Source organism: Nycticebus coucang, chromosome X (assembly GCF_027406575.1).
Source record: "Nycticebus coucang isolate mNycCou1 chromosome X, mNycCou1.pri, whole genome shotgun sequence".
Classification (NCBI taxonomy): domain Eukaryota; kingdom Metazoa; phylum Chordata; class Mammalia; order Primates; family Lorisidae; genus Nycticebus; species Nycticebus coucang.
This window is the reverse complement of record NC_069804.1, coordinates 157,960,770-157,987,923: the sequence shown is the minus strand read 5'-3', so window position 1 is coordinate 157,987,923 and position 27,154 is coordinate 157,960,770. Positions and strand designations below refer to the sequence as shown.

At 37.9% G+C, this 27,154-nt stretch overlaps 1 protein-coding gene across 8 annotated transcripts in view; it reads left to right on the top strand.

The window, feature by feature from the left end:
* Positions 1–27,154, top strand: part of ENOX2 (ecto-NOX disulfide-thiol exchanger 2) — a 333,450-nt gene that overhangs the window by 232,059 nt on the left and 74,237 nt on the right. For 7 of the 8 annotated variants that reach the window (XM_053580567.1, XM_053580565.1, XM_053580566.1 and 4 more), the window contains one exon: positions 9,380–9,514. In XM_053580567.1, coding sequence (XP_053436542.1) covers positions 9,403–9,514 — 112 coding nt within the window. In that variant the 5' untranslated portion in view covers positions 9,380–9,402. Of the gene's footprint in view, positions 1–3,862; positions 3,952–9,379; positions 9,515–27,154 lie in introns of those variants that run through there. The other variant, XM_053580561.1, reaches the window with a different exon arrangement.

The following is a 27,154-nucleotide window of genomic DNA, read 5'->3' as shown; positions in this document are numbered from 1 at the left end:
ACAGAGAAGTAGATGTCTGGAACAGAATAGAGAACCAAGAGATGAATCCAGCCACTTACCGTTATTTGATCTTTGACAAGCCAATTAAAAACATTCTGTGTGGAAAAGATTCCCTATTTAACAAATGGTGCTGGGTGAACTGGCTGGCAACCTGTAGAAGACTGAAACTGGATCCACACCTTTCACCATTAACTAAGATAGACTCTCACTAGATTAAAGATTTAAACTTAAGACATGAAACTACAAAAGTACTAGAAGAGAGTGCAGGGAAAACTCTTGAAGAAATGGATCAGGGCAAGTATTTTATGAGGAGGACCCCCCGGGCAATTGAAGCAGCTTCAAAAATACACTACTGGGTCCTGATCAAACTAAAAAGCTACTGCACAGCCAAGAACACAGTAAGTAAAGCAAGCAAACAGTCCTCAGAATGGGAGAAGATATTTTCAGGTTATATCTCTGACAAAGGTTTAATAACCAGAATCCACAGAGAACTCAAATGTATAAACAAGAAAAGAACAAGTGATCCCATCGCAGGCTGGGCAAGGGACTTGAAGAGAAACTTCTCTGAAGAAGACAGGCGCATGGCCTACAGACATATGAAAAAATGCTCATCATCTTTAATCATCAGAGAAATGCAAATCAAAACTACTGTGAGATATCATCTAACTCCAGTAAGATTAGCCCACATCACAAAATCCGAAGACCAGAAATGTTGGCGTGAATGTTGAGAAAAGGGAACACTTCTACACTGCTGGTGGGAATGCAAATTAATACATTCCTTTTGGAAAGATGTTTGGAGAACACTTAAAGATATAAAAATAGATCTGCCATTCAATCCTATAATTCCTCTACTAGGTATATACCCAGAAGACCAAAAATCACATCATAACAAAGATATTTGTACCAGAATGTGTATTGCAGCCCAATTCATAATTGGTAAGTCATGGAAAAAGCCCAAGTGCCCATTGATCCGCGAATGGATTAATAAACTGTTGTATATGTACACCATGGAATTTTATGCAGCCTTAAAGAAAGATGGAGACTTTACCTCTTTCATGTTTACATGCATGGAGCTGGAACATACTCTTCTTAGTAAAGTATCTCAAGAATGGAAGAAAAAGTATCCAATGTACTCAGCCCTACTATGAAACTAATTTATGGCTTTCACATAAAGCTATAACCCAGTTATAACCTAAGAATAGGGGGAAGTGGGAGAGGGAGGGGAGGGAGGGGGAAGGATGGGCAAAGGGAGGGTGATTGGTAGGATTACACCTGCAGTGCATCTTACAAGAGTACATGTGAAACTTAGTAAATGTAGAATATAAATGTCTTAACACAATAACTAAGAAAATGCCAGGAAGGCTATGTTAACCAGTGTGATGAAAATGTGTCAAACGGTCTATAAAACCAGTGTATTGTGCCCCAGGATCGCATTAATGTACACAGCTACGATTTAATAATAAAATAAATAAATAAATAAGAGAATTGTGATGGTATATAGCTCAGTGGATAAAAGTGTAGCCTCTGGAGCCATACTTCTTAAAAATTCCACGTCTAACATTTCTTAACGTCTTTGTGTTTCATTTTCTTTATCTGTAAAATAGTTGTATGATAAATGTCACCTGTCTCTTAGGGTCATTGTGAGGATTATACTATACAATACAAGTAAAGCCTTAAAAGCATTTACTATACAAGAAGTATTTCATTAATATGAGAAATTAACATCATTATTATTGTTTTTGTACATGAAAATTAGTTATCATTATGCCTGGCTGCAAGTGAATAAACAAGTTGACAAATTTTGGAATTTGCCTAAAGTCACATACCTACTAAGTTGTAGAGCCAGTACTTGATTTTTGATCTTCAATGTCTGTATTCTTTCCACTACAGCTAGTTGCCTTCATATTTATAGGGTATGTGCTGTGAGTTCCTTGAAGAGGCACATGCCAAGACCTATGGCCTTCTTCATCCTCACTATGCCATACCTCTCTATCCAACTGCAACTGCCATCTGGAGGGCTGGCTTGATTCTCTGGCTTTGTATTGATCTAATTAAAAACACTGCACACCTTTATAACTGCTCCAATACAGAGGTAGCCATCTCCAGGATACTCCAGCTTGTAGACCACAACCATGAATCTTCCAGGATGGAGTTAGTTATAAAAGCACTCTCTGATCTGCATACCTTGAGGATCAAGGTACTCTCCCTCACCCCCACACTGACATACTCATTACCCATGTGAGAAGCACTACCTACTGTATAGGTCTAGCAGAAATACCCTTGCCTTACCTTGCTTTCCCTTCTCAAGATAGAATATGCTATGACATCCTTATTCTCTTGACTGGCTCTTTGATTCATCCATGTTTATCTAGTAGCATCATCTCTATCAGCCATCTGGGGGCCTTGTCTTATGAAAGCCCCTGTCAGTCTTCTCACCTTGCATAACCATGATGCAAGCTGTGGCATCACTACTGGTGACCTCTGCAATAGGAACGAAAGTGGTGTGTGCCTGGGGCTTCAGTGCATTGATCACAAGCAATGACGGATTGTTAATTTTTGAGGAAAATGAAGAGGGATTCAAAATAACACCTGTACTGCACAATATATTGCTCCATGAGCAATAAATACCAAGCAAAAGATAGAGCCTTGAGCCTTGGGCTTAATGCAGACCCAAAACGTGATTTATTCTATTTTCCTTAGCCAGAGAACAGAATGCACAGTGGTATTTAGTGGTAGGACACCAAACCCTGCCCTAGTATCATAATCTTTCATAACAAATACTTGTTCAGTGCCTGCTGTACACAAGGTTCTATGTAATATGCCAGAGATGAGGTTTTCTTCTGTGTGCTGCACAAGCATTTAAATTTCCCCTCTATTTTCATTGTCATAGTATATACCTAGTGTTATTTCCCATTTCATGATACCTTGAGTCCCCACCACAGGGTCATTCTTTGGTGTGAAGTATAAAAGTAACCATGCTAACAATGTTCATAGATTCTTGAGGCGGAGGGGGTTGATCAGATTAGTCTTAATAGCACAGTAGCATAGAGAGTAGGGCATAAACTTTGGAAGCGGGGACTGGCTGTACTTGTGGTAGCTGGGAAAGGGTTATGAAGAAACCAGGGATAGGAGACACTCTCCACTAAGAACACATAAAATGTGCTGCAATTAAGCAGGGTTTCTCGACCTCCGCACTTTTGACATTTTGGGCCAGATAATTGTTTGTTGTAGGGGGTTGTCCTGTACACTGTAGGTTGTTTAGCAGCCTCTCTGACCTCCACCCACTAAATGTCATCAGGAGCAACTCCCTGCCCCCAGGTGTGATAACCAAAAATGTCTCCAGATATTGCCAAATGTCCCCTGGAGGGAAAATTTAGTGCCAGTTAAGAACCCCTGCAGTAGAGGACATGGAGAACATCCTTCTATATAATAATGAGCTCTGTAGCCCTCCCAGCTCAAATATCCTATAACTTTATGACTTGCTTGATTTACTATAGCAGAGTGGGTAAGAACATGAACTGTGGATCCAGACTGCTCTGCTTTGAATCCCAGGTCTACTACAAACTATAACTGTGTGACCATGGATATAGTTTGTTTAATTTCTCTGTTCCTATTATTTCATCAGTAAAATTAGAATAATGCAATGACCTACTTCATAGGATTGTTATGAATTTTAAATTAATGTATGTAAAGTGCCTACAACAGCACCTGGTGCAGAGTAAGCATTATATAAGTGTTAACTCTCATTAGTCTTACTATAATTACTATCATTAATGCTATTATTCACCATTTATCTAAGTCCTGGTATGTTCCAGAGGTCCGATGTTCCACTCAACTTTGGACCACTGTCTTCCTTCTGCAGAAAAGACTAGAGAGCTAAGTCCACAATTCAGGACCACACAATGCTAAGAGATATTAGATGGCTGTGGGTCTATGAAATAGGCAATGCAGGTAAGCCTCATTTTGTACAATTGCTGCATTCTTGCAGCATTCTCTTATTTAAAAGCACTCTTATTATGACCTACTTTGACCTAGACATAGTAGAAGATACACAAATAGATGGGTTTATGCCCCTCACCCTCAAGGAAGTGATAAAAATGGCTGTTACAGGACAGCGCCAATAGCTCAGTGGGTAGGGTGCTGACCACATACACCGAGGGTGGTGGGTTCGAGCCCAGCCTAGGCCTGCTAAACAACAATGACAACTGCAACAAAAAAATAGCCAGGCGTTGTGGTGGGCACCCGTAGTCCCAGCTACTTGGGAGGCTGAAGCAAGAAAATCACTTAAGCCCAAGAGTTTGAGATGGTGACGCCATGGCACTCTACCAAGGGTGGCATAGTGAGACTCTGTCTCAAAAAAAAAAAAATGGCTGCTACATGCCTGTGTATTTTAGTAAATTTAATTAGCTTAAATTCTCAAATTTATTCCCTTTTTACATATGAACAATTTCTCTGTGATAAGAACTATCTCCCCATCCCCAGAGTTATCTTCCTTGAAGTTTACATTTCTGAAATTGTGATTTTCTTATATTATTAGCATGTAAGGATTATAATACTTCTAACTATCACCATTTTATCTGCCTTTCTCCATTTAAATTTTTTTTAATAGTCAGCCTTCAAAAGAAGCCCCCAATAGGGATTTTATCTTAATACAACAAAAGAATAATATCTAGTCCTGAATAGCTCGACACCTGCTTCTGTAAAGAATGACTGTGCAGGTCTTTCTTATATACACTCATATATTTTCTCATTCATTTAAAATAGTTTATTGAACATCTCTTCTATGTTAGCATGGTATCTAGGCACTAGGAATAACTGTTACCATGTTATTATTATATTACTGTTTACCAAATACTTAGAGCCAAAAGCCATGCTACTTTACCCACAGTACCCATTTAACATTCAACAAACCTGTAAGGTATATAATTTTCCTAATTTTGTAGCTTGCCATTTTTCTTATCAAACCCAGTTCTTTGCTCATAACACTTATTATTTATTTTATAATTATCCATTTGTATTTTACTGTCTATCTCCTGCACTAGAATGTAAGCTACACACAACCAAAGATGAGGTCTACTTGACTAACCACAATGCCCCCCAACATCTAAAATACTTCCTGGAAAAAAATAAATAAAATACTTCCTGGAACGTAGAAAATGTTCAATGAATGTATAGTAAATATGATAAGAAGAATGGAAAGCAGGCAGGCAAGAGGAGAAAATAGAAAAAGAGAATAAGTGCATTACAGTTACTAAATAGTAGAGCTAGATTCTAGTCCAGATCCATCTGATTCCCAAATCAATGCTCTTGATCACCAAGCAGGATTGCTTCCCACTCTTCACAGGATTTCAGCAGATGTTTGTTAACAAAATTCTCACCTCAACTCTGCCCAATACTGTATAACAAAATTGCAGTAAGCATAAAAACCAATGGATATACAGCTGAACATAACAATGAGAATTATAGAAGAGTAAATCATCAGAGAAAGAGAGTTTTTGTCTTAATAAAAGAATATAGTTAAAGAGATGGCACCACATACTATCCTTGTTTTAGAGGAAATAAAGAAAATATTTGAAATCATTAACTCCACTGTAGGATATGTGTATCACAGAATGTGTGTGTGTGTGTGTGTGTGTGTGTGTGTGGTCTTCAATATCAAATGACTTTGACAGTAATTGACGAGTTAATCAGTGATGCATAAACAATACAAAAATAAACAGATGGCAGTGATCTGATTGTTATGGAGTGATACCAACTTAAAATGATGATCACTTCTAAATCTTTTATGATTTTGGTGCTAATGAACTCTTATTCCAAAGCCCCAGTACCTTCAGTCAGATTACCTAGAAGGCACATATTCACAAACACTCTGCAACCTCTGACTTCTTGAAGAGTTGTCACACAATAGAATAGGAGAACCAGCATGGCAGGACATGTTTTTCAGGCTTGGTGTAGGTATTTGTAGGTATTTTGAAAAGTATTTGAAAACCACTAGCACTTGTCTTCTGAATATTTTTGGCTCCTGACAGAGGTTGTAGGATTCATGGGAAAATGAGCAATGTCCCCCTTTAGTGACATGGGGCTACTTTGATAAAACAAATAAATTGCTAGATGTCCATTTCTAGTCTGGAAAGTGAATTAGCCCAGTACTTAACTTTTCCACCCTGAATGATGATTCCAAACACATATTTAGCACAGCACATTTTGTTAGTGTGGAGCTTAAATCCAGATTGCTGCCAGAGATGATCATCTGGGGTTTCTCTTTATGAGTAAAATTTTATAAGTTTTGCTTATATGTATGATTATGTTTATATGGGATAAAGATTATAGCTAATTGACTAGACTATTATTATGCCCCAATTCAATGTAAGTTAATTTTCTTCATTTAGTAATTCAAATATTTGTTGAATACCCACATTTTACGAGACACTAAATTAGGAAGTGGAGAAACAAAGATGCCTCAAACCCAGCCCCTTACCTAAAAGAGTGACCTAGCATGCAGGCTAAAAGAAGAGCAAGTAACTATAATTCAAGGCAGTGTAAATGCTCAGTTGTTCTCGCTTTTTGTAATGTTTTTCCACCCCAATCCTCCATTTACTTACCTGGAAGAAAATCCTATACTTATTTAGCAACTCATTTCAAATAATTTTTTTTCCAGTGACGGCTTCTCTGGCCTTCCTAATCTCCTCCACCCCCCAACCTCAAACACATACACCCAAATTCATTCCATTAACTTTAATTTCTGTGTTCTCATAGCACTTTTCATAGTTTTATTACAGTATTTATTAGAACAATTTATATCTGGTTATTTATATGTCTGTGCCTCTCACTGTATTTCAAGTTTTTCCAGAGAAGTAAATGATTTTTTTTTCCTTCTCTGTATTCCTAGCTACTAGCATACAACCAAGCATATAGTAAGACCCCAAAAAGTTTAGTTTGGTGAAAGGAGAGAGAGCTTAAGCAAATATATAAAAATCAAATTCTAGATACAACGTTATTAGAACACATAGGAAGGAGTAATTAATTCTAATGAGGTAGTTTCACAGACAAGGTGGCATTTAAGATGACCCCTGAAAAATGAGTAGGACTGGACAAGTGGAAAGGGGTGTTGAGGAGAGGAGGGGGAGATGGTAAGGACATTTAAGGCAGAACTTAAGAAGTTAAGAACTGCAGTGTAACCTAAACATTTAAAATAAAAAAGATTTTAAGACATGCATTCACTGAGGCAAAATAATGGTGTTAATTATACATGTTCCTTATCTGTTCGTAAAAACAAGCCTGGCAGGTAGTCTGCTTGTTAACATTTTAACAGATACTTTGAACTATGATGCATTTTTGAAAATAATAATACAGTGTTATCCTTTCAAAAACGCTGATAATTTCTTTCATTGTCTCCCCACCACCACCACCAAACTAATCTATAGTTTGGCTAGGCGGGTAAATTATAAATTCCCATTCTTTGACCTCAGAATCCTATATTGATAAGGATTTCTGGTTTTCTTATATTTCCCAGGGATTCCAGAGCCAGTGAGTAGACAAACTGTTCCAAGAAATTATTTTTGGGCATTGGGGCCCAATCCTTCAAAAACTACCTGTTTCCTCAGGAAGTCATTCTCCAACCACCAGAGAAAATCACAGTGCAGACTCCATGATCTCTAAAGGTCCCTTCCAGCTATAACATTCCCTAAAAACTTGTCTCTCTAGCTGGAGAGTTTGGGAGTCCAGGAGAGCCTTATTATCACTATGTAAACTCTCCATCCAAAGGATATTTGGTGCCCCATGATTGTTTCCTTGATGTTATCTATAAGAAGGCTATTTCTTTTTTTTTTTTTTTTATTGTTGGGGATTCATTGAGGGTACAATAAGCCAGGTTACACTGATTGCAATTGTTAGGCAAAGTCCCTCTTGCAATCATGTCTTGCCCCCATAAAGTGTGACACACACCAAGGCCCTACCCTCCTCCCTCCGTCCCTCTTTCTGCTTTTCCTCCCCCCATAACCTTAATTGTCATTGTCTTTTGGATATACCTTTGTGAGAGAACACTGAAAGCTGGGAAGAGACAAAGGTAGCAGACAAAAATAACAAAAACTAATATTTCAGAAATAATGTTTCAGGATACTTACATTTGCTTGTTCTGACCAATCAGTAACCAAAATATCACATGTATAAATAACCTGGCCAAGCACATCCCTGATGTTGCCTTGAACTTCAGCAAACTCCTATTAGAACAGAGTTGCCTTTAGGGGTATAATTGGCAAAAGTGCATACTGGGAAGTAAGAGAAAAGCCATAGAAAGTTGTTTTTTTCCTATGGCTATCAGTAGTCAAAGGAAAATTTCCCAAAATAAAAGTATTTTGTGCTCAGGTAACTTATAACAATATCTCTCCCAATAGTATGCATGTGCATATTCACTTCACTGTGAACATGTGCACTTCACTGTCCCTTCCCCTACCTATCTAATAACTACCCGTCACTTAAGATATGCTCTGTAGAAATCTGCTCTATTCTGTCAAGCCCTGTCTCCTCCATAAAGTATTTCCTGCCTTCTTAAGCCACAGGAGCTCTTCATTTCTTAAACTTTAGTAACATTTCTGATCTATACTTTCATTGTTTCCTAATTACTTAATTGGAAATGGTAAAGCATAGGCCAAAAACTGTACATCCTGTATGACCTTAGACAATATATGTGGCCTTTCAAAACTTCTTACTTACTAAATGGACCTATAAAGAGTCCCTACATCATAAGGTTGTTCTGAATATTCAATGAGAATAATCCATGCCAAGTGCATATGACCTGGTATATGGTAAGAGTTCAACAATTATTGGTAGTGGTGAGTGGAGGTGGTGAAAGTAGTGATAATGATAATAATCACCACCACTATCATCAGTCTCTTCATTTACAATATACATCTCCTCATACAGCCTAAACATTAATCTCCCCAGATTCATTTAATTTTAATATTATTTTGCCAACTACAGAAACCCTAGGAGGTTTTCCCTTGCTTTATATGCATGAGTACTTTGTATGGAAGCTGCTAAAGTAATCATGTACTGGTAAAGTATGAAGAGAATAGGAAACTTCTTAATCATCTTAAGCTCCTATGGTGGATATATTTGGAAAATAAAAAGGAAAGAAGGAAGAAAGGGGAGGACACTTATACTAACATTCCATCTGGTAAATTGCTTTCAAATTCCTTGACTTCCTTCCAGTTCAAGCCATATTGTTTTAACCCTTGTAAGAAAGTTGGCATTGAGGTCTTATCCACCACTTGTCTATCAGGCCATTTCTGTAAAGAGTTTGCCAGAATTTAAGTCGATATGTAAAGTAGATACTAGAACTTTAATATAAAAAATTATTTTGCTTGTCATATCTTTTCAGCTGATAGTAGTAGAACTCTGAATATGGATTCCACAACAATGACCCTACCTATGTCTGATCCAACTGCATGGGCTACAGCAATGAATAATCTTGGAATGGCACCACTGGGAATTGCTGGACAACCAATTTTACCTGGTATGTTATTTTTAATCACCTCACGAGTGCTTCTTTTTATTGACCATGTAGTAATAAATATAACAGTGTGACACAACTTATTTTGAAGTTGACATTTACCAGACTCTGCCTAGAGTGTGCATTTTTGTAATATGAGCTTTATTGCCTTGGTGGCTAGTAATTACTAGTATACTTCCTATTGCACTTTGGACAACTGGGGCATACCTGGTGCAAGATAGGGTCATTGAACATTTTAGATATCTCATTGAAATAGAATTTTGGCAAGGAATTACAAAGCTTGTCTAATTTTAAAAAAATTTTTAGAGAAGGCAAATAAACACAGAGATAGAAAGAGAACTTAGACTTTCATAAAGGAGAGGAAAGGAGATGGTGGGAGACAGCTCAAAGACTATTTTTAACATTGAATACCTATATGTAAATATGTATAAATATATATTTATATAAACATACACACATATATATGAGTAATCCATAAGAGGATGGGTATGGTAGACTAACTCCATCTCCACTAAAGACAAGCTCAGTAGAAAAACATCACAGAATCTGAAGGATTTAGTTTAGATAGAAAATCTTCATGGACAGTCAGAGATATTTAACTATTACAATAGGTTTGTAAGGACATTAGAGAATTGCCATCTCAGGAAGCCTGGAGTGGCTTTTTAAACAGCCTAAACATTAAATCTCCCCAGATTCATTTAATCGTGATCCCATTTAAAAACAAAAGAGGACTAACCTAGGAAGTATTTAGAATCTCAGAACCTCAGGCCTGATACCAAAGTTACTGAATCAGAAGCTGCATTTTAGCAAGAAGCCCAGGTGTTTTGCAGGTACATTGAAGTTGAGTAACAGATCACGAGTGAGTCCACTTTGTCGTGCCATTTGTTTATATAGTTAGCTATTCCTCCCCATGAAAAAATAATTTTAAGATTCCAGCCTAGATTTTAATGTTTATTATTTAATTAGGATATAAACTAAAATATCATACATTATTTTATAGCTTCATGTGGAGTGATCCTAAGTCACAATTGCTTAAATTCTGTCTAAGGTGATAAGATAATCTGGTTTGGCTTAATTTTTCCCAGTTTTTGGCAGTCTTGACCATGTGGGTAAATGTCCCAGAAAAAAAATCTTGAAGCCATATCTCTTCTGAGGTCAAGGGAACTAAATGTTAACTGATATCATATTATTGTAAATTACCTTATCTAAGCATAAATCTACACTCACAAAGTAATCTTTAGTACTTAGCCACCCATCTATAAGAAGGAGCAGAAAAGGCCTAGGATTGAGAACAAAAATGCTTCCAAGTAATCATTATAGGCCCAAAGCTTGACCTGGGGGGCAATAATAGGGCTAGAAAAATGGGATGTGTTTCCTTAACAGTGGCTCAGAGGGCTGTTTCTACAGAGATAGTACCTTGCTTAGTCCTCAACAACACAGGCCTTGAAGTCAGATTGCTTGGGTTTGAGTCCTTGCTCTGCCACAATGCCACCTTGAGCAAGTTACTTGACCTTTTTGTTCCTTAGTTTCCTCATCTGAAAAATGGTGATGATTATAACATGCACCTCATAAGATTGCTATGAAGATGAAATAATATAATTAGCACAATGCTTGACATATATATAATAAGCACATAATAAAGATTGTTGTCATTATTAGTAGTAGTATTAATACTATATGTTCTTTGACATAAAGCTTCCTTTATAATATATACTTCCTTTAAATGGTTACTAAGCTCCCACTTAAATTGAAAGTATTTGGATGCTGGGTGATGCCTGTGGCTCAAAAGAGTAGGGCGCTGTAAAGAAATGGCTTTTTGAGGAGGCGGAGCAAGATGGCAGCCGTGTAACAGCTTCCTTGCATCTGGGCACCGTGAGTCTGGGGATATAGGACTCCAGGCATCTCTGGCTGGTGGGATTTGCCTATCATCACCCCTGAGAGGATACAGGGAGTCAGCGAGAGACTTCTGGACCCCAAGAGGAGGACTAAAACAGTGGAAAACCGGCAAGTGGTCGCGTGTGTTCAAACCGTCTAAACCCGCCCGCAACTGTAAGTTCAGTAGCAGCGAGACTGCAAACAAGAAAGGCCTTACCTGTGAACTGTTTTGGTGTCTTTGGACTTGGCACTCAGCTGAACTGCCTTGGGGAGAGCCTGAGCGGGAGTGCGGAGAACTTTGGCCTTTGTCTAGGGCCCCAGTCTGAGCTGCTGAGCCAGACGGAGCTAATAGTGTTTGGCTCTGGGTCACAGGCAGACATTGTGAGCGATCTGCCCTGGCAAGCTCCACCCTCAGGGTCGAAGAGCTGGAATTGGGTGGGAGCTGGTAACCCAGCGACCAAGTAGCCTAAGGGCGGGGTCTGAGCCGCCTTGCAGCCCTAACCCTCGGGGGCAGAGGGACACCAGTTTTGACACACAGGGTAAGTGGATAGCCACTTCAGCAGTGATTCCAGCGACAAGCACTTCCCTGAGAAAGCTTCTGCTCAGTAAGTGAACAAGTTCAAAGTGCCTTTTAAGTGGGCTGAAGAGAGATTTAGGGTGTCTACCTGCTGGGGTTTGAGAAACTAGCAGCCTCCAGTCGTATCAGAACTGTGATTAACATCTCATACCCCAGAAGACCACGTGTTGCCCAGACAATATTCAATAACATATATATACTGCTTTGTTTTTGGTTGTGTGTTTTTTTTTTTTTTTTTGGTTTGGTTGTTTTTTTTGTTTATTTTGATGTTGTTGATTGTTGTTTTGTTTTTTAAGTTCAACGTTTTCCATACAGATCCTTTTTCTTTCTCAATTTTTCTAGTTTAATTATAATTTCCCATTGCTGCCTATTTCAATAATTAGAACTTCATTTTTGTTACTGTTTCTACCGCTATTATTTTGTTTTTCCAGCCAATTTTATCCCGTAAAGTTTTCTCTTTGCTTGTTTTGGTTTGATTTATAGCATTTTTGTGTTTCCTCTCTACTTGGTGGAGGTGGGGTACTGTGTCTGATCAGGTTACCAAAGAGCTGCTAACCTCAAGGGAACCACCCAACTGGGCACCCCCAGAAGGTGTTTTTTTTTTTTAAGGTTGTATCAAAGTACACCTATATTGCTCTGTCTCCCTCTTTCTGTGCCTCTCTTCTTTTTGTCAATATTCCTTTTACCCACCCCCTCTCCTTTCTCTATTTTTCCTTTTTTTTTTCTTATCACTCGGCCCTCCTTTCTTTCATCCCTTTTTTGCTCTTAAACCTTCTCACACTTCTGGTCCTGTAACCCTTAGTCCACAGGCACGAGAACTTTAAGAGCAAGAGGAAGTGAAAGGAAAATTAGGGCAAGGAAACAGATAAAAGAAATCACCCATGAGGAAGAATCAGCAGAAAACTCCAGGCAACATGAAGAACCAGTCCAGAACAACCCCGCCAAGGGACCATGAGGTAGGTAATGCAGAGGATTCCACCTATACAGAAATGTTAGGAATGACAGAAAGGGAATTTAGAATACACATGTTGAAAACAATGAAAGAAATGATGGAAACAATGAAGGAAACTGCTAATAAAGTGGAAAATAACCAAAAGGAAATCCAAAAACAGAATCAAATAAGAGATGAACGATATGAAGAATATAAAAAGGATATAGCAGAGCTGAAGGAAATGAAACAGTCAATCAGGGAACTTAAAGATGCAATGGAAAGTATCAGCAACAGGTTACACCATGCAGAAGAAAGAATTTCAGAGGTAGAAGACAAAGTTCTTGAGATAACTCAGATAGTAAAAGAGGCAGAAAAGAAGAGAGAGAAAGCAGAACGTTCACTGTCAGAATTATGGGACTTTATGAAGCGTTCCAACATACGAGTTATAGGAATTCCAGAAGGGGAAGAAGAATGCCCCAGAGGAATGGAAGCCATACTAGAGAATATTATAAAAGAAAATTTCCCAAATATCACCAAAGATTCTGACACACTGCTTTCAGAGGGCTATCAGACCCCAGGTCGCCTCAACTCTAACCGAGCTTCTCCAAGACACATTGTGATGAACCTGTCCAAAGTCAAGACAAAAGAAAAGATTCTGCAAGCTGCCAGGAGTAAGCGCCAGTTGACCTACAGGGGCAAATCCATCAGATTGACCGCAGACTTCTCTAATGAAACTTTCCAAGCAAGAAGACAATGGTAATCTACCTTTAATCTACATAAACAGAACAATTTCCAGCCCAGAATTCTGTACCCTGCTAAGCTAAGCTTCAAAATTGACAGAGAAATCAAATCATTTACGCATATACAAACATTGAGGAAATTCGCCACAACAAGACCAGCTCTACAGGAAATACTTCAACCTGTTCTGCACACTGACCACCACAATGGATCAGCAGCAAAGTAAGAACTCAGAAATTAAAGGACAGAACCAAACCTCCACGCTGATGCAAAAGATAAAAGTAAGCAATGGACTCTCACAAAATAAGACGAATAGAATACTACCACACTTATCAATTATCTCAAGAAATGTTAATGGCTTGAATTCCCCACTGAAGAGACATAGATTGGTTGACTGGATTAAAAAACACAAGCCATCCATTTTCTGTCTGCAAGAAACACACCTGGCTTCAAAAGACAAATTAAAGCTCCGAGTCAAGGGTTGGAAGACAATTTTTCAGGCAAATGGAATTCAGAAGAAAAGAGGAGTTGCAATCCTATTTTCAGTTACATGTGGATTTAAAGCAACTAAAGTCAAAAAAGACAAAGATGGTCACTTTATATTGGTCAAGGGAAAAATAAAACAAGAAGACATTTCAATTCTAAATATCTATGCACCCAATTTAAATGCTCCCAGATTCTTGAAACAGACCTTACTCAGTCTGAGCAATATGATATCTGATAATACCATAATAACAGGGGACCTTAACACTCCTCTTACAGAGCTGGACAGATCCTCTAAACAGAAATTAAACAAGGATATAAGAGACTTAAATGAGACCCTAGAACAACTGTGCTTGATAGACGCATATAGAACACTCCATCCCAAAGATAAAGAATATACATTCTTCTCATCACCCCATGGAACATTCTCCAAAATTGATCATATCCTGGGACACAAAACAAATATCAACAGAATCAAAAGAATTGAAATTTTACCTTGTATCTTCTCAGACCATAAGGCACTAAAGGTGGAACACAACTCTAACAAAAATGCTCGACCCCACCCAAAGGCATGGAAACTAAACAATCTTCTGTTGAATAACAGATGGGTGAAGGAAGAAATAAAACAGGAAATCATTCACTTCCTTGAGCATAACAACAATGAAGACACAAGCTACCAAAACCTGTGGGATACTGCAAAAGCAGTTTTGAGAGGAAAATTCATCACTTTAGATGCCTACATTCTAAAAACAGAAAGAGAACACATCAACAATCTCACAAGAGATCTTATGGAATGGGAAAAAGAAGAACAATCTAAGCCTAAACTCAGTAGAAGAAAAGAAATATCCAAAATCAAATCAGAGATCAATGAAATTGAAAACAAAAGAATCATTCAGAAAATTAATGAAACAAGGAGTTGGTTTTTTGAAAAAATAAATAAAATAGATAAACCATTGGCCAGACTAACGAGGAATAGAAAAGTAAAATCTCTAGTAACCTCAATCAGAAATGATAAAGGGGAAATAACAACTGATCCCACAGAGATACAAGAGATCATCTCTGAATACTACCAGAAACTCTATGCCCAGAAATTTGATAATGTGAAGGAAATGGATCAATATTTGGAATCACACCCTCTCCCTAGACTCAGCCAGGAAGAAATAGAGCTCCTGAACAGACCAATTTCAAGCACTGAGATCAAAGAAACAATAAAAAATCTTCCAACCAAAAAATGCCCTGGTCCAGATGGCTTCACTCCACAATTCTATCAAACCTTCAAGGAAGAGCTTATTCCTGTACTGCAGAAATTATTCCAAAAAATTGAGGAAGAAGGAATCTTCCCCAACACATTCTATGAAGCAAACATCACCCGGATACCAAAACCAGGAAAAGACCCAAACAAAAAGGAGAATTTCAGACCAATCTCACTCATGAACATAGACGCAAAAATTCTCAACAAAATCCTAGCCAATAGATTACAGCTTATCATCAAAAAAGTCATTCATCATGATCAAGTAGGCTTCATCCCAGGGATGCAACGCTGGTTTAACATACGCAAGTCTATAAACGTTATCCACCATATTAACAGAGGCAAAAATAAAGATCACATGATCCTCTCAATAGATGCAGAAAAAGCATTTGATAAAATCCAGCATCCTTTTCTAATTAGAACACTGAAGAGTATAGGCATAGGTGGCACATTTCTAAAACTGATTGAAGCTATCTATGACAAACCCACAGCCAATATTTTACTGAATGGAGTAAAACTGAAAGCTTTTCCTCTTAGAACTGGAACCAGACAAGGTTGTCCTCTGTCACCTTTACTATTCAACGTAGTGCTGGAAGTTCTAGCCAATACTATTAGGCAAGACAAGGAAATAAAGGGAATCCAAATGGGAGCAGAGGAGGTCAAACTCTCCCTCTTTGCTGACGACATGATCTTATACTTAGAGAACCCCAAAGACTCAACCATAAGACTCCTAGAAGTCATCAAAAAATACAGTAATGTTTCAGGATATAAAATCATTGTCCACAAGTCAGTAGCCTTTGTGTACACCAATAACAGTCAAGATGAGAATCTAATTAAGGACACAACTCCCTTCACCATAGTCTCAAAGAAAATGAAATACCTAGGAATATACCTAACAAAGGAGGTGAAGGACCTCTGTAAAGAAAACTATGAAATCCTCAGAAAGGAAATAGCAGAGGATATTAACAAATGGAAGAACATACCATGCTCATGGATGGGAAGAATCAACATTGTTAAAATGTCTATACTTCCCAAAGCAATCTACCTATTCCATGCCATTCCTATCAAAATACCAACATCGTACTTTCAAGATTTGGAAAAAATGATTCTGCGTTTTGTATGGAACCGGAAAAAACCCCGTATAGCTAAGGCAGTTCTCTGTAACAAAAATAAAGCTGGGGGCATCAGCATACCAGATTTTAGTCTGTACTACAAAGCCATAGTGCTCAAGACAGCATGGTACTGGCACAAAAACAGAGACATAGACACTTGGAATCGAATTGAAAACCAAGAAATGAAACTAACATTTTACAACCACCTAATCTTTGATAAACCAAACAAGAACATACCTTGGGGGAAAGACTCCCTATTCAATAAATGGTGTTGGGAGAACTGGATGTCTACATGTAAAAGACTGAAACTGGACCCACACCTTTCCCCACTCACAAAAATTGATTCAAGATGGATAAAGGACTTAAACTTAAGGCATGAAACAATAAAAATCCTCCAAGAAATCATAGGAAAAACACTGGAAGATATTGGCCTGGGGAAAGACTTCATGAAGAAGACTGCCATGGCAATTGCAACAACAACAAAAACAAACAAATGGGACTTCATTAAACTGAAAAGCTTCTGTACAGCTAAGGAGACAATAACCAAAGCAAAGAGACAACCTACACAATGGGAAAGGATATTTACACATTTTCAATCAGACAAAAGCTTGATAACTAGGATCTATAGAGAACTCAAATTAATCCACATGAAAAAAGCCAACAATCCCTTATATCAATGGGCAAGATACATGAATAGAACGTTCTCTAAAGACGACAGACGAATGGCTAACAAACACATGAAAAAATGTTCACGATCTCTATATATTAGAGAAATGCAAATCAAAACAACCCTGAGATATCATCTAACCCCAGTGAGAATGGCCCACATCTCAAAATCTCAAAACTGCAGATGCTGGCGTGGATGTGGAGAAATGGGAACACTTTTACACTGCTGGTGGGACTGCAAACTAGTACAACCTTTCTGGAAGGAAGTATGGAGAAACCTCAAAGCACTCAAGCTAGACCTCCCATTTGATCCAGCAATCCCATTACTGGGCATCTACCCAGAAGGAAAGAAATCCTTTTATCATAAGGACACTTGTACTAGACTGTTTATTGCAGCTCAATTTACAATCGCCAAAATGTGGAAACAGCCTAAATGCCCACCAACCCAGGAATGGATTAACAAGCTGTGGTATATGTACATCATGGAATACTATTCAGCCATTAAAAAAAATGGAGACTTTACATCCTTCGTATTAACCTGGATGGACGTGGAAGACATTATTCTTAGTAAAGCATCACAAGAATGGAGAAGCATGAATCCTATGTACTCAATTTTGATATGAGGACAATTAATGACAATTTTGGTTATGGGGGGGAACAGAAAGAGGGAAGGAGGGAGGTGGGTGGGGCCTTGGTGTGTGTCACACTTTATGGGGGCAAGACATGATTGCAAGAGGGACTTTACCGAACAATTGCAATCAGTGTAACCTGGCTTATTGTACCCTCAATGAATCCCCAACAATAAAAAAAAAAAAAAGAAATGGCTTTTTTAGAGACCCCTCCAACCTGTTATTCAGTGATCTTGCCCGTTGCTATGCTCCAAGGAAAGCTACTCCTTGACTCTTTGGAAACCTGGTCTTAGAAATGCTGATAATCAGTTCCATAGTTCCCTTCTTATCTTAAAATACATGAAGCAATAGCATTGGGCAGAGCCATACTTTGTACTTAATAAAACTGTGTAAATAGTCACTTGTGTGTGAACTGGTTTTTCTCCTCTGCATTATTTTAGCAAGAAGGTTTACCATGAGATAAGAATATGGGTTCTGGATCTAAATTGCCTAATTCAAATCTCTATGCCATTAACAAGCTGTGAGACCTTTGGCAAATTACTTAATCTTTGTATGCCTCAGTTTCTTCATCTATAAGATGGAGATAATAATAGCACCTATGTTATAGTTTTGGCATGAGGATTAATGAGTTAATACATGTAAAGTCTTAGAATAATGCCTGCATCAACAGCAATCCCCCCATTAACTCAGCTATTATTAATATTATTGTTTCAAGTTCATATTTGATGTATGGCTTACAAAAAGTATAATTATCCTTACTCTTAACAATAGTGAAGGACAATGAATGTAGGGGAGAAAATTTTTCCCTAGTGAAACACTTGGCAGTGGAAGTGATAACAGTATGCATCTGACACTGCTAACACCTGCTCATTGTAATGTTTATTATTTAATTAGGATATAAACTAAATTGTAAAGCTGGTAGGGATTTCCACCGAAATGGAAGGTTGGCACCACACTCCAGTGCTGCCTCCCTTTTTTGCCAAGGTCTGGAGAACAGGGTGCCTGCTATTTTTAATGATGTTATATTTTAACCAAATGTGTTTAAAAAATCTCCCTAACCCTTTCTTCACTCAACCACCAAGATTCCTTAAAATGGAGAAGACAGCAAATAAGTCACCCATTGATGGCTCAGTAATTCAGCTACTTTTCTGCCCCTCAGGAAGTTACCTACTGAGACATCAGACCTTTCTTTGTCCTGTCTCATCTGACCTATGACAAGAGTAAAGGCTTTTGGAATTGATGAAAAACAAATGATACATAAGCTTCCTTGATTTCCCTCAAAGAACTTAAAACTTTACTGTCATGGATGCTGAGTCTCTTGGACACACACTTGTCATAAAGGCCATATCTGGCATAATTATTATATGCATTGAGTGGAGAGTAGAGACAGGACATCTCTGGAGTTTGGTGTGTAACTCACTTTTAACTACCATGGAGTTATGTATGACTGCTATTCAATAAAGTTAATCTACAATGATGGCAGATCAGAAGGTCCCATCTGGCTGACAGCTACACTTCCTGCAAGAGTATTTGCTTTGCCAACCTGGTCAAATAAGACTGTTAGTTTTCACATGAAGAAGGGCACCTAAAAAAGTCAGGCCTTCTGGTTAAAGAGCATTGTTCTGTCCCCATCATCTAATGAATGTAAAAATGGACCCATTAAGAGGTATTTGTTGACACTTTCTCCTTAATTTTCCCTAAATTAAAATATCCTTAGCAGCCAAATGTGAAGCCTATAAAGTCCAAAAGGAGGAGAAGAGTCCCAAAGTGTATTGTCTCCACTGTATTGACTATGCCTACTCCATACAGAGAGATATAGGAAAATGTGTTAGACTCATGGACCTTATGCTCAGATCAAAATGTTGCCCATTCTTAAGGAGATAATTCTCAGTGGACACAACAGGTTAATTCTGATGGGAACAGAAAGCAAAATAAGGTTGCATGACATATGACATAGAACACACCACTCCTTTTAGCTCCTCCAGGAGGCCTGGACTTGAGTTTATATTATTTTTAATATCTTCCACAAATAAAGTGGTTTTCAGTGGCAAATAAATTGAGATTCTAAACAAGGAGAATGCTGTTCATCATCATTGTGTACTCCTTACAAAGAGCCAATAATATGCAAAAATTGTACCAAATAGAATGCTCTCTCCAAAACAAGCTTGAATCCTACCCAGTGGCAGTACTCTAAGACTCCTCCTGGAGCATGTCCATGCCCAGAGATATCTGGTTAAGCCTTTCGAGATGTTGTATATGCTCTCACACCATCACAGTGGCTGGTAGGTACATCACGCCATCATTTCAAAGGAAGACCAAGGTGTCATCATTCAGTTTGGACGTGATTGGGACATTACTTATATGAATGTGGATGAGGGTGGTAAGGTGAAAAATCTTGCTTTGTCTTGTTGATATTACAGAAGTATCTGACTTCAACAAAATGCATGAGTGATTATGATCTATGTACTGTCATGTTTTTCTTCAAAAACAAGTGACTCAGTACCCACGATTGACTTGGGTACTGGTAACAATGACAAGATAACCTGGGCCATAGTGGACAAATAGGAGATGGTTGACAAAATAGAGCCTGTGTATTGAAGCGCCCACAAGGGCCTGGTCTTACCTTCCAAGGACCACTCCACAAATTACAGCCTGTGTACATAAATATTGTGGAGCTGTTTTCATATGGAGGTATTTTAAACTATTTAAATCCTTTGATAAAGTAAATGAAGCTCAAGGACTAGAAAATCTCTAAATAAGGATTGCATGGCCTTAACTATTGGAAATAAATAAATACACAATGATAGGAACAATCATAAAACAAATGCTCCCATGAAATCTATTAAGAAGGGGCTGGGTGAGGCCTGCTATATCCAAGGTACTGTGTGAAGTCCTATAAAAAAATAGTGAACAAAAAAGACAAAGATTCCTGCCTTCATACTGCCCCCAGTACTTTTAGAACCCTCATATTATCTTCCTAATAAAACCTGTTCTCAGGTACAAGCTGCCTTTTGACTGACAACAGCTCAAAGGCTTCCCTTTCATTTTGTTCATTTATTCCTTTATTCATTCATCCATTCATTAAAAATAAATTGAGCTAGATCAAGAGGATCTAAATTTGGCCTGGCACAATCTTTGCCTTCAAGCTCTGGTGGCAGAGGCAGCAAAGTAAGTAGCACCACACTATAGTGCAGCAAGTGTCATGGTAGCAACATGTATATAAGTATTGTTTCAGCCAGGGTGGGATAGAATGGGGAGTGTTAGGAAGGTGATGGTGGTGGTCCCAGAAGGTTCACAGACAAGGTAATATTTAAGGTAGGTGTCCAGAGATATATAGAAGTGTGTCAGCGGGGGAAGAAAAAACTAAGAACAACGTAGGCAGAGGAAACAGTGCCTCAGTGACTGGAAGGCATGTAAGAGTATATAGTATGGAAAAAAATGGTTAACTATTGAGTTGACTCACACTACCTCATTCCTCAAAGACTGAGGCAGCTTATAATAAAGATTACAGTATATGAAAAAAATTACACATAAAATAAATAAGCATCTGGGAAAATAAATAAGAATAGAAGGCGAAGGCCAGGTAGGGAGGTTAATTAAAATTCAGATGCATAGGTCATAGGATCCCACCCAGTTTCTAAAGTTGCATTGCACCTGTGACCAGACAGCCAAAACATAAAAGGGGAAACCTGACCAGTTATGGAATTTACATTTTACACAAAGATAAAATGTACCAGTCCTTGGGGAAAGAGAAACTTTTATGGCCCTTGCTACTGTCCACATGTGACATTCTAGTTCTGAAAGAAATTTTTCACAAGGAATTTCACGTACAGGGGTGCACATTAAGTGAAACAGTTGAGTGATCTTGAAAGCCCAAACACTGGTGGTTTTAGCCCCAAACTAGTCAATATTACTTTCCCTAGTCTGCTGCAAAATGTAAAAGCTAACAATATAACGAATTTGTCATGAAGCTAAATTTGGTCGATTGAAAAGACTGCCCTTTATTCTGAGATTATAGATTTCCTATATTTTTGTTTTTAAAATGTTCTGTCTTTTAATAACTGCATCAGTGGTACATCAGTTTCTTTGTTATTTTTCACCACATCTTTTCTTGGCAAATTAAGAGGTTGGCAACCTTAAATACATACGTGTGTGTGTGTGTGTGTGTGTGTGTGTGTGTGTAATTTTATTTTATTCAGCTCCAAAATCCAGAAAGCTGGGCATCCCATGGATGTACTGGGAAATGTCTTCACTAATTCCCCTCCAAAGGTGTTAACAGCATCCTTGGATGAGAGTCAAGGGCATGACTCTAAACCTGTCAAATGTTGTAACAGGACAGGAACACAGTGTTAATGAGTAGAAAGGATAAGGGGAATATGGGCTATAAAGGGAGATTTTGCACAAACTTGTACTAGAGGAATAAAGCTCCATTGGTAGAAATTTGGGATCAAAGTTGAGATATATTAGGGAGAACTTTTGTGTACTAAAATTGTGCCACATAATTCATCTAGCCCCAGTTTGCTAGCTTGTTTGCCATTGTACCTGAGCTAGACCGTGCCTCAACTTGCCATCTGGGCCAAAACAAGTATTCTAATGATCTTCTAGGGAAGCAAATATTTATAGAATATGAAAGTCATTGTACAAAACCTTGGGAATTTGTACTTCCAAGAGAGCTGGTGATAAGTCCAGGATTATCGCACAGGTCAGCCAGGCTGACCTTAGAAGTCTGTGTCCTTTCTTCAAGTTGGCTGTCTTTTGAAGGATCTGTGCAGAGAGGAGGCAGTGAGGACTGTAGTGGGTTAAAATTTCTCAATACCCAGGCCTAATTCTTAATTCTGCAGTGAATTTTGTAGGAACTCTAAAGAAATAACAATAATGTCCCAGAAATGTGTAGCTGAATTGAAATCATAATTTTCTATAAAATAGCTTAATTATGCATACATAATTAGATCCTATTTGGAACACTTATTTTAGAATAATCTGTGTTTGCATTTCAGTGGTTTCACTGTGAGTACAAACTACCATCTGGGGCACAAGGGTCTCAGGAACACCTAAGATTGGAAATGCCATTATGGGGCCATGGGGACTTAGATGAAGAGAAGTCATGAAGTATAGGCAGTGCCTTATTGAGGGAAGGGGCTTCCAGCCAGCCAGAGCCAGGGTCTATTTTGTTGCCTATATGCCTTGTTTTTCACATACCTGTTTCACTTTATACCTGCAATTAATTCATTAAAATTATTCTCATACTACCAATGTCGTGGTTAAGAGCATTATAATCAAACCAAGCTGAATTTGAGTCTTAGGTCTGCCTCTTATAGACTATGTAAACTTGAAAAAGTAAGTAACCCCACTAAGCCTCAGTTTCTTTATCATTAAAATGAAGGATAATGGTACCTAGCTCTATTGGAATGAGATTATATAAAATGCTTAGCACAAAGCATAGCACATCATAAGCATTCAATAAACAATTGTGGTAATGATAGTCATTGTTATAACTATTTTATAGTTATAATTATTATAACTATTTTATAGTTATAACTATTTGCATGGCAGTTTCCAAACTAGAGTATATATTAAAATTTTTATCTTACTCATTCCTTCAACCTCAATACCTGGCACAGACTATTGAATGGATGGACAAACAGATGCCGGATACCAGCATAGAAATAACGTCTGCCTCCATTGTAACTCCCTGCCTCAGATGTGTATAGAAAATGGAGGATAATAGTATTACCAGGTTAAGTGCAAGTTGCAAGGTAGTAGGAAGGCTGCAAGGAAACATTGCTCAAAATCACATGGTAGAGCTGCAATTCGGAGGAGCAAGCTGGCCCAAGAAATAGACAGCATTTGCAAAATTTCCAATGGGCTGGGACTTTCGAAAGTATATGAATCACAAGAGGGAATACAAATCAACACATGATGGCTCTTCCAGCAATGGTCATGCCAAGAGTAAAGAAGGCAGTGTGAAATGGTGCTAGAGAGATGATAAGAGAAAAACAGAACAGAGTATTCAGTGTGAAAAGGACTTTGGAAGAATACATTGGCCTTTTCTATAGCCCTTTTATATGATTTCAAATCTTCACAAGTATGAATTTCTCATACGTGGGTTACTACAAAAGTTTTGAGACAGACAGTGTTATGTATGGTCTATTATTTCAGCTTCAAGAAACACAGCCAACACTGTCCATTCTGGTTTGCCCCATGCATGTTTCAACTTGCTCAGCTTATTGGTACTGCTGGTAGGGCTATCATTTGTTTCCATCTGCACGGACCTTACATTTGATTTTTTTTCTTTTTTTTATTGTTAAATCATAGCTGTGTACATTAATGCAATTAAGGGGTACAATGTGCTGGTTTCATATACAATCTGAAATATTCTCATAAAACTGTTCAACGTAGCCTTCATGGCATTTTCTTAGTTATTGTATGAAGACATTTGTATTCTGCCTTTAGTAAGTATCACCTGTACCCATTCTAAGATGCACCGTAGGTGTGGCCCCACCCATTACCCTCCCTCCACCATAACCTCCCCCACCCTTCCCCTTCCTTGGCGCTTTCCTCATAGTCTTGTGCTATAGTTGAGTTATAGCCTTCATGTAAAAGCTATAATTTAGCTTCATAGTAGGGCTGAGTACATTGGATACTTTTTCTATCATTCCTGAGATACTTTGCGAAGAAGAAAATGTTCCAGCTCCATCCATGTAAACATGAAAGAGGTAAAGTCTCATCTTTCTTTAAGGCTGCATAATATTCCATGGTATACATGTACCACAATTTCCTAGTCCAAACGTGGGTCATTGGGCACTTGGGCTTCTTCCATGACTTACCAATTATAAATTGGGCTGCAATAAATATTCTGGTACAGATGTCTTTGTTATATTGTGATTTTTGGTCTTCTGGGTATAAACCTAGTAAAGGAATTATAGGATCGAATGGCAGGTCTATTTTTAGGTCTCTAAGTATTCTCCAAACATCCTTTCAGAAGGAACGTATTAGTGTGCATTCCCACCAGCAGTGTAGAAGTGTGCCCTTTTCTCCACATCCATGCCAACATCTCTGGTTTTGGGATTTTGTTATGTGGGCTACTCTTACTGGGGTTAGGTGATATCTCAAAGTAGTTTTGATTTGCATTTCTCTGATGATTAAGGATGATGAGCTTTTTTTCATGTGTTTGTAGATCGTGCATCTGTCTTCTTTAGAGAAGTTTCTCTATAAGTCCCTTGTCCACCCTGAGATGGGATCACGTGTTCTTTTCTAGCTAATACGTTTGAGTTCTCTGTGGATTCTGGTTATTAAACTTTTATTGGAGGTATAACCTGCAAGTGTTTTCTCCCATTGTAAGGGCTGTCTGCTTGCTTTACTTACTATGTTCTTGGCTGTGCAGAAGCTTTTTAGTTTGATCAAGTCCCAGTAGTGTATTTTTGATACTGCTTCAATTGCCTGGGGAATCCTCCTCATAAAACACTCGCCCAGACCGATTTCTTCAAGGGTTTTCCCTGCATTCTCCTCTAGTATTTTTATAGTTTCATGTCTTAAGTTTAAATCTTTGATCCAGTGAGAGTCTATCTAAGTTAATGGTGAAAGGTGTGGGTCCAGTTTCAGTGTTCTACAGGTTGCCAGCCAGTTCACCCAGCACCATTTGTTAAATAGGGAATCTTTTCCCCACTAAATGTTTTTAATTGGTTTGTCAAAGATCAAATAATGGTAAGTAGCTGGATTCATCTCTTGGTTCTCTATGCTGTTCCAGACATCTACTTCTCTGTTTTTGTGCCAATACCATGCTGTTTTGATCACTATCAATTTATAGTACGGTCTCAGGTCTGGTAGCATGATTCTTCCTGCTGTGTTTTTATTGCTGAGTAATGTTTTGACTATTCAAGGTTTTTTCTGATTCCATATAAAACAAAGCATTATTTTTTTGCAGATATTTAAACTATGACTATGGAGCTTTAATAGGAATTGCGTTAAAATTATATATTGCTTTGGGTAGTATAGACATTTTAACGATGTTGATTCTTCCCAGCCATGAGCATGGTATGTTTTTCCATTTGTTAACATCTTCAGCTATTTCTTTTCTTAAAGTTTCATAGTTCTCTTTGTAGAGATCTTTCACATCTTTTGTTAGGTATACTCCCAAATATTTCATCTTCTTTGGCACCACTGTGAATGGAATAGAGTCCTTGACTTGTTTGTTTGGCGTGGTTATTGTTGGTATATATAAAGGCTACAGATTTATGGGTGTTGATTTTGTAGCCTGAGACATTGCTGTATTCCTTGATCAATTCTAAAAGTTTTGTAGTAGAATCCCTAGTGTTTTCCAGATATATGATCATATCATCTGCGAAGAGTGAAAGTTTGATCTCTTCTGACCCTATGTGGATACCCTTGATCGCCTTTTCTTCCCTAATTGCAATGGCTAAAACTTCCATTACAATGTTAAAGAGCAATGGAGACAATGGGCAACTTTGCCTGGTTCCTGATCTAAGTGGAAATTTCAATTTAACTCCATTCATTGCGATATTGGCTGTGGGTTTGCTGTAGATGGCCTCTATTAGTTTAAGAAATGTCCCTTCTATACCAATTTTCTTAAGTGTTCTGATCATGAAGGGATGCTGAATATTATCAAAAGCTTTTTCTACATCAATTGAAAGAATCATATGGTCCTTATTTTTTAGTTTGTTTATGTGCTGAATTACATTTATAGATTTACGTATATTGAACCAGCCTTGAGACCCTGGGATAAATCCCACTTGGTCGTGGTGTATAATTTTTTGATGTGTTGTTAGATTCTGTTTGTTAGGATCTTATTGAGTATTTTAGCATCAATATTCCTTAGTGATATTGGTCTATAATTTTATTTTCTTGTTGGGTCTTTCCCTGGTTTGGGGATCAAGAGTGATGTTTGCTTCGTAGAATGTGTTGGGTAATATTCCTTCTTTTTCTATATTTTGGAAGAGGTTTAGTAATATAGGTACTAGTTCTTCTTTAAAGGTTTGTAGAATTCTGACGTAAAGCCATCTGGTCCTGGGCTTTTCTTTTTTGGGAAATTTTGTATAGTTGATGCTATTTTAGAACTTGATATAGGCCTGTTCAAAATTTCCACTTCATTCTGGCTAAGTCTTGGTAGGTGGCATACTTCCAGGTATTGGTCGATTTCTTTCAGATTTTCATATTTCCAAGAATAGAGTTTATTGTAGTATTGGTTAAGGATTTTTTGAATTTCTGAGGGGTCAGTTGTTATTTCATTGTTACTGTTTCTGATTGATGAAATTAGAGATTTTACTCTTTTTTTCCTGGTTAGGTTGGCCAAAGGTTTATTTTATTGATCTTTTCAAAAAACCAACTTTTGGATTTATTGATCTGTTGTATAATTCTTTTGTTTT